This window comes from Ictalurus furcatus, chromosome 1 (genome assembly GCF_023375685.1).
Source record: "Ictalurus furcatus strain D&B chromosome 1, Billie_1.0, whole genome shotgun sequence".
Taxonomy (NCBI): Eukaryota; Metazoa; Chordata; class Actinopteri; order Siluriformes; family Ictaluridae; genus Ictalurus; species Ictalurus furcatus.
Window position 1 is genome coordinate 38,618,745 of NC_071255.1, and position 9,183 is coordinate 38,627,927.

General features: G+C 41.9%; 1 protein-coding gene across 22 annotated transcripts in view; it reads left to right on the plus strand.

Annotated features, from left to right (window-relative positions):
* The window catches only part of LOC128615659 (ankyrin repeat and fibronectin type-III domain-containing protein 1), a 73,842-nt gene that overhangs the window by 53,972 nt on the left and 10,687 nt on the right, over positions 1 to 9,183 (plus strand). For all 22 annotated transcript variants that reach the window (XM_053637922.1, XM_053637932.1, XM_053637887.1 and 19 more), the window contains 6 exons: positions 153 to 354; positions 758 to 958; positions 1,131 to 1,244; positions 1,355 to 1,452; positions 4,824 to 4,914; positions 5,791 to 5,898. In XM_053637922.1, the coding sequence (XP_053493897.1) occupies positions 153 to 354; positions 758 to 958; positions 1,131 to 1,244; positions 1,355 to 1,452; positions 4,824 to 4,914; positions 5,791 to 5,898 (814 nt within the window). The remainder of the gene's footprint in view (positions 1 to 152; positions 355 to 757; positions 959 to 1,130; positions 1,245 to 1,354; positions 1,453 to 4,823; positions 4,915 to 5,790; positions 5,899 to 9,183) is intronic.

Genomic DNA, 9,183 nt, shown 5'->3' on the forward strand with positions numbered 1-9,183 from the left:
TGATGATTCTAGAACCATAATGGGATAAAAGTGTGCACAGGTTTCTTCAACAGATTCTAATGACACACTGATGTACACTTCTGCTCAGTTAAAGCTCAAATCAGTCTCTGATCATGTTCCTTATGTGTGTGTGTGTGTGTGTGTGTGTGTAGTATAACAGGGCATTGTTTGAGGCAGTGGAACAGCAGGATCTGGATCTAGTGGAATCACTCCTGAAGAACTTCAGTGTTGAAGAGCTGGACCTAAATACACCAAACAGCGAAGGGCTTCTTCCTCTCGACATCGCCATCCTCACTAACAATGTCCCCATGGCTAAACTCTTACTAAAGAGGGGTGCTAAAGAGAGCCCACATTGTGAGAGTGTAACACACACACACACACACACACACACACACAAACACAAACACATACACATCCACCTTCCACACCAACCCTCAACATATGCACATGTGTTTCACACTCACACAAAAACAAGGCCATGAATTCTTCGCACACACACACTCATTGCAACGCCACTGTGGCGTCATATCAAAGCACTCCATATGAGCAAAGCACACATCAAAGACATCACACACACCCACACACACACACTTCAATCAGTATAATATACAGACTTGGAGGTGACTGCATACCATATTGTGAACATATTGTTAATGACTCACACACATACACACACACACACACACACCCACACACACACACACACACAAACAATTTTAATGTCTGTAAGTCTGTGTTTGGTGTGTGTTTTTTGTAGTTGTGAGTCCTGAGGCAAGGGCAGTTCATCTGGTTGCCTTGGTGAAGGAGGCGGAGCTACGTGTGTCTGAACTGGCTGCCCAGGTGAAGGGGGCGGAATCAACAGACGAAGGGACTGACACGGATAGAGAGAGGCAGCTGAAGGCATGGGAGTGGAGACTCCGCCTCTACAAACGCATGCAGACAGGATACACACATGCTAGTGAGTAACAAACACACACACACACACACACACACATACATAACATAAACATGCTAATATGTAACATATGTGCTCACGAACCTGTTTAGAAGAACCAGGTACAAATATGGAATAAACTACACGTGTGTACATATGTGCGTTTGTCTATGTGTGTGTGTGTGTGTGTGTGCAGGCCCCCCCGACCCACCCAGCTGTGTACGTCTCTCCGTCAGCAGCTCTTCAAGTCTTAAAGTTAATTTTCAGGAGCCGCTGTGCCTCAACGCTGCTATCATTACCAAATACCGAGGTCAGTGACATTTGGCCTTCAATCTCACACATGACTTTATATATCTTAATGGGAAATAGAAGAAGGAAATGATTTATTTGTGTATGTGTGTTTGTGTGTGTGTGTGTTAGTGGTGTGGAGTTCTTCACCTTCCTTTTCTCCACTGCGTGGTGAGATTGTGATTGAGGACACAACCCTACTGCAGTGTGACATCACAGGCCTCCGAGCTGTGAGTATTCACATATACATACACCAATACACATAGAAACCATACAGATTATTAGCAGTTAACTCTTGAAAGGGGTCTTAATTTATACTGCACTGATGAAAACCCACTAGTGTACTAAAGACTGTGTTCAGGTGGAAGCTCAGTGGTTAAGACATTGGACTAGTGATTGGAAGGTCCTGAGTTCAAATCCCAGCACTGCCAGGCTGCCACTTCTGGGCCCTTGAGCAAGGCCCTTAACCCACAAATATTTGGTTGGATAAATGAGATAAATGTACATCTCTCTGGAGAAGGGTGTCTTCCACATACCATACAAAAAAGTCCCTTGGTGAGCTTCAGGGACAAGATATGTTGTGATCTTTCAACATGCCTAATAATCCTGCTCCCCTGGGGTTTGACAGTCAGTGTTGATTTTGAAGAGACTGTGTAGTCTCAAGGAGCCACTACAAATCTGGAAGGTTCCGATGGCCTTATGTAGTAAGACTATGGTGACCACTAGTGGCACAGAATCAGGGTCTGGTTGATTGCTCAAGACTTGCTTCAGAAGCTTCATCAACTAAAATACCTGGCTTCATTCATTGATTTCTTGAATGTCAGTTGTTCCTGTAACATAGTTTAGACTGGCAGGTCAGGTAGGGGCTCAATCCACTATTTAAAAAAGATGAGTAGGACAGACTTGCTCAAGCTGGTCTACACCCTTGATGGTGTAGAGTCCCTTCCAAATCACTAGAAACTTGCAGGTGACCAGAACATCCCCATCTGGAAATAACATGATTGTGCTGCCCTCTCCTCCATTTGCCAGACCTCCTCTTTTTCCTGCACAATACGGCCAACACTATCTATGTGCCGAGGAATTTGTCACTGGGTGATATTTTGAGATGTGGCCTTGCTGATCATGAGTGTTTCCAGATATCAAGTGGCATGATAATAATAATAATAATAATAAACTTTATTTTATAAAGCGCCTTTAAAAGCACCTTCTTAAAGCGCTGTACACAAAATAAACAGTACACAGAAAAATAAAACATATAAAAGTTACTAAGAACAACAACATTAATAATAATAATAATAATAATAATTAAAAAAGACGTCAGCAGTCGAATGCAAGTTTAAAAAAGTGTGCCTTGAGTAGAGCTTTAAAAATGCCAAAAGTCTGAGCTTCCCTGAGTTCAGGAGGAAGAGAGTTCCAAAGTGAAGGAGCAGAGACAGAAGCCCTGTCACCCATAGATTTTAGGCGGGTTTGTGGAACAGTTAACAGATTACACTGTGAGGAGCGCAGTCTGCGATTTGGGGTGTAAGGGATTAATAAAGCAGATAAGTAATGCGGAGCCAAGCCATGTAGTGCCTTGTATGTCAACATCATGATCTTAAAATGAACACGGAATTGACCAGGAGCCAGTGTGAGGACTCCAGAACAAGAGTAATATGCTCACATTTCCTGTTTCCCATCAGGATCCTGGCAGCAGAGTTTTGAACATATTGCAGTTTGTTGATTGTGGATTTAGAAACTCCGGCTAAAACGATGTTACAGTAATCCGACTGAGTGACAACAAATGAGTTAATCAGCTTTTCAGCCACAGAAAAGTTTAGCATTGGGTGCAGTCTGGCTATATTTCTGAGGTGAAAAAAGGATGCTTTAACAGTGCTCTGTACAAAATAATCAAATGTGAGGCTGGTGTCAAAAATTACTCAAAGGTTCCTCATTTTACTTTGGGTCTCTAGAACAGAGCCATCAACAAACAGAGAAAATGAACCAGCTTTGACAGTTTGATGATGGAAACCTATAAGCATAACTTATATTCTGTTCAGGCACAGAAAGCTATTGTTCATCCATGTTTTTATCTCAGAAATATATTCAGAAAGAAAACAAACATCAAGGTTTTCACCATATTTTGAGTGAATATAGATTTGGGTATTGTCAGCACAAAAGTGATAATGGAGGCTGAGCGATCGCAGCAGATGCCCAAGTGGAGATAGATAAATATTGAAGAGTAGAGGGCCTAAAACTGAACCCTGAGGAACATCAGTGAGGATAGAGCTAGAGACAGACGTGTAACCACCCACAGAAATAAACTGGGAACAGTCAGTAAAATAGGATTTAAACCAGTTTAAATCTGTCCCAGACACACCAAAAACACTTTCAAGGCAGGTAAGTAAATGATCCATGATGATAAGTACACATTCATGCCCCTAAACCAAATGGTTCAGGGGCTTGACCAGATCTAGGCTGATAAGCTCAGTGAGGTTACCTCAATGACCTCAAACAACAGTACAGGGTGAGTGGGTGATCTGGTGGAGCCATGTTTGAGGCAGTGGTCTGTAGAAACAAGTCTGGCACAGGATGAACACTTTTGGAGTTGGTACAGAACAGGCTTCGGGCTGACAAGATAAGACCAACAGCAGTGTGAAGTGACTAGGGCTCCCTGTAGCATCTCCTCAAACCCCAGGAGGTTCAAACTTAAAAGAATTAAAAATAAAGGGCCCTTAGAGGCACAACAGGAAATATTTTGCCCTAATATTTGCCCATACTCACAGGAAGCATGTGCTAGCCTTCACCCTCCCTGATTGGTAGCTGTTGTGTGATATGGGAGCGCTGCCTAGTGGGTGGGAATTGGGAATGAGTAAGGTGATATGGATGAAGAGGATGAAGCTTTATCCTCACACCACCAGTGGCTCCCTGCAAGTGTGTCCGTGTCCATCCGAGAGCCAGGAACAGGTTCTCCTGGGACATGGTGAGGTCCCTTAGCTCATTCCTAGTCTTTCATGAAGCCACCTGAGTTTATAATGCCTTGGCTCCGTACCAAACTTCTCACCTCAGAGAGCCTCCTGGAATTAAGCAAATGCAACATGGGTCAAGACCTCATACTCTGCTGGCATTGACCAAAGATGTTGTAGAAGGTCAACAATAAGTTCAAAGGTTGCATCTAGGTAGGCCATTATGTCATGGCCAAGGGTAATTTTGTGGGAAGAGTTGCAATTGAAGATTCAAGAAAATTCTAGAAAGCAGTGTTCAGGTCATGAGCGAACAAAGATGTCTGCCACAGCAGGCTTCATCTTGCTGTATCAGTATATATCCCAGTACATGATGGAGGTGGTTGGGGCAGTTACATGTCAGGGGTACATGAATGTTTTTGTTTCGGTCAGCCCGAGTATCACTGTCCATGGTGCTGAAGCGGTGTTTTGGGGGGCAGTGGTACTATTATGCTAATACACACCGATACACACTAATACACATTAAAGACTGATACACACATGTTAACTAAACAGAAGACTTATTGTGTGTATCTTATTTTCTTTATATGCTCATTTCCTTTATTTTATGTACTAAATACTGTGTGTGTGTGTGTGTGTGTGTGTGTGTGTGTGTGTTACAGGGTGTAGATTATTATGTTCAGGTGTTTGCATATAACATGAAGGGATGGAGTGAACCTCAGATATCTGTACCTGCCTGTGCTACTCCATCAGGTAACAACACACATACACACATGCGCACACGCACACACACACACACACACACACACACACACATTTACAGAGTCATCAGTCCAAAGTGTGTATGTGTGTGTGTGTGTGTGTGTGTGTGTGTGTGTGTGTGTGCGCATGTGTGTGTGTGTCCGTTTTGTTTTCATTATTGGCTTTAATATTTGTTTCACTGTTTTTAATGTTTGTAGGGACAGTCACTCTTTTTCTGTCTGGCATTTTTAGGGGTGTGAGCATGTGTGTGTGTTTTGTGTGTGTGTGTGTGTGTGTGTGTGTGTGTGTGTGTGTGTGTGCATGTGTGTGTGTGTGTGTGTGTGTTTTCCATTTCAACTCCCACTGGAAATATTTGCATGTCTATGAGAGGGCTGTAAAGTAGCAGACAGAACGGCTCTTATACAGCCACACACACACACACACACACACACACACACACACACCTCTCACTGTTTCTCTAAGCCAATCATATGTTGTACGTCTCCTTCTAGTCCTCTCTCTCACACACACATACACACACACACAAACTGGTGGGTGTGAAGAGAGGGTCTGTATTAGGCATTCCGGGAATAGAGGGTTTGTGTTTCCCGTCCCCAACTCCCCCCATACACACACAGGAGCACATCATCCTGTTTACCATCTGTGTGTGTGTGTGTGTGTGTCTTTATAGACAGAGTGATATTGCATACTTACTGACCGGCTCACTGTAAGAGATACACACATTTTATGTGACTCACTTCTGTAAGGCTGTTGCTGATTGGCTGGTCAGCATGTACATCACAGACACACACACACACACACATACTGCACATATGCAATAGCAATTAAACACACACACCCTCACACACAGTGTCATTTTCCCTGTAGGATGGAGGGAAGTGGACGGTCGTATGCCGAGGTTAAACGGCCTCGGTGAGACGCTGCTCCAGATCCTGGGACAGATTAAAGAGTCGCACCAGCTCTGTGTGTGTCACGGTAAAGTCCCTCCCTCCTCTCAGTATGCATAATGTTGCATCAAACCCACGACGATCCAAATATAGAATGGTTTTACACAACGACAATTTTTCTAGCAGCTTTTCATTTTTAAATTGTCTCGTTCTGTTATGTCACACTGTGTTACATTATTCTTTCAGCTTTAAAGGTGAGAGTTTGTGTTTAAAGGCAGTGGTCTAAACGCTAACGAAAACCCCCATCTCTGACGCTCTACTCACGAAGATACATGCAAGTGATTTTAATAATCCGAATGCCACACCATGAAAATCAACTTTCCTCATCAACAGCAGCTGCATAACCCAACTTGATACGAGGAACTTTCCTCTTATAAGTAAACTTTTGGCCTTTGAAATCATTGACTTTGAACACGGGACCATGTAATGGTTTAATAATACATTATGAACTAAGTAATAATGACAGAGTCTTGTGCTGTATCTAATCTGCTATAGAGCGACTAGCTAACAATTGATTAAATGCTAATCTCATCACATCAGAGAAGACCCTCTAACTGGTGCACACTAGCGAAAACCAACAGTTCAGTACCTACAATGTTTTTGATCCGTTATTATTATAAACGTAAAAAGGTGTGCTCAGAGGAGGCAGTAGTCAACACACCTTGTATTCTCTGCCATCCTTTCTGAGCTCGCTCTGAACCTTTATATGTGACAGTATGAGACAGTATGGAATTGAAAAACCACATCTCGGTCACTTCTACCCAGGGAAAATCTGGAAATGTTGGTGGTGATCTACACACTGGTGAGCAGCTGTGTAACCTGACTCTGGATACAAGGACCCTCATAAATACTGACATAACTTTTGAACTTAAAGTGCCCCTATTGTGCTTTTTCGGATATTACCTTTAATGTAGTGTGTGTGTTATAGAGCTGTTTCTGAATGTAAAAGGTCTGCAAAGTTTCAAAGATCAAAGTCCACGACACATGGAGTTATTGTCTCCCAACCGAGTCTGAATTGCCTGAAACGAGTCGTCAGTATTTCCAGCCTTTACTTCCTGCTCCAACCTATGTAGATTTGTAACAAATTTGCATAATGCCCACCTATGGTCTTCATGGTCGTTCACTGCCCACGAGCAACGTCTACTGTGACCCCCTTAAACACTGTAGTTGTAGCTGAGGCATGGAAGAGTTTGGTTTGTGTCGAGAAGAGGATGTTTTCTGCACTGTGATAGCAAATCCACTTTGCATGCACTTTCAAATGATGAGGATGTGAAGAGTCAGTGGTTAAAATGCATTTTGGTCTACCAACCTAAGTGGTAGACCAATCACAACAGACTGGGCCATCTGACCAATCAGAGCAGAGTAGGCTTTAGGAAAGGAGGGGTTTAGGGGTTGATCTTTCCGTTTCAGACACCTTGAGAAAAGATGCTGCAATATATATTATGAGAAAATTAAAATGTTTTTTGACCTTGGATGCATGTAAACCTATTGTAGGAGACCTCCAAAACAAAATTAGGAACCTTTAAAATAGCAAAATGTCTGGTCTCAAGACATGGTTTGTATTATCTTGGACTTACTGGCATTTGTACTTGGACTTGTCTCTGTCTTGGGCATTGGGCTCGCTAAATATGTTCTTGGTCTTGACCAGGAGTAAAATGAATGTTTACTTTTACTTTCACATGCCTATAGTTTGACAAGAAGTAAACAATTCTTCTAGAAAACAGTATACTCATTGCACAATGCATGAATAAAGCCTAGCTGAGAAATAAGCTTGACCTTGAAAAGGATTTAATGTTTGTCAGTCTTGATCTTGACCTTGATTTGGCCTTGACCCCCTTAATTCAATTCAATTCAGTTTTATTTGTATAGCGCTTTTAACAGTGGAAACTCCCTGAGACGATATGAGGAAGAAACCTCGAGTGGAACCAGACTCAGAAGGGAACCCATCCTCACCTGGGTGACACCGGATAGTGCGATTATAAATAAATACACCCCTTCTATAACTGTGTGCTATATGATGAAACAAAGAGTGTAACTGTATAATCAGGAGATTCACCATAGTCTCAACATGAAGTCTATTCCGCTGAAATCATGAACTGTCCACCGATGGAGACCCTTAAGATTTGGTAATGACTTGATCTCGGCTATTCACGGTCTTGGACTTGTCTGGAACACAACAGTGGACTGTACTACAGCTCTAGTGTTTCCTCACCACTCTCCCCTCGGCTTGTGTGTTAGGGTTGTTGTGATGCCCGCAGGTAAAAAATGGACCTCTGCATCATGTCATGGACCTTGGCATCGGGTAGTGCTTCTAATAATGTTCACTAGATGATGACTGACTAAATAGTGTACGGTGTAGTCTGTAGTCAGTAGACAGTATAAATACCATGTGGTTTAGAATGCAGCCTTTTTTAATTATATTTTTGTTGTGTAATATTTGAGTGTTATGTTATAAATGTTCTCTCTTGTTGACCTCGCAGTTTATGAGAGATTGTGTGTTTTGTAACCAGATGCTATTTGAGGGGTGGGGAGGAGTGTGTGTAATTCTGAGCCCAAGTTCAGTTTTTCTGGTGTGTGTGTGTGTATGTGTTTATGTGTATGATTCCACCAGGAGACCCCAAGAACCCTTGTGTCTTTACACTCTATTAATTATACAGTGAATGGGACATCAGTGGCCCTGAAAGCATGTCCCATACGTGTGTCTCTGTCTGCTCTGGAGTGTGTGTGTGTGTGTGTGTGTGTGTGTGTGTGTGTGTGTGAGAGAGAGAGAGAGAGAGAGAGCGAGAGAGAGAGATTTGTGTGGTCTTGGTCATACATACATGGCTCCTGTTAGACTAGCTATGCAGGTCACACATAGTTTAATTTCTGGCTAAAACACACACAAACAGTTCTGTGCAAAATATTTATGTCCATGTAAATAAATTCTGAATAAGCATTGTGCCTTCAACAACAATGCAATTAAACATTTCTAAAATAATAATAATAAAAAAAAAGGACTCTAAATATCAGTAATGAATAAACCTGGTCAGTATTTGTCATGAGCGTTTGCCTTTAAAGCTGCATTGGTCCTCTCAGTCTCACTGTATTATTGTTTAAAAAAAGTTTTTTCTCTATCTTGGAGAACCTGACTCACTTCTTCTGCAGTAAAACCAGAACAGCCTCCATTATGCTTTTATCTGAAAAGTGCTTGATTTCTGAATATCTGTAAGACAAAACAAAATCTGTATGTCTGTAAGATTTACTTTATTTTTTGGAAAAATTACTAAAATTCAGAAATCTAAAATTTTCTCTTAAACTAAATGAACAAAAATGT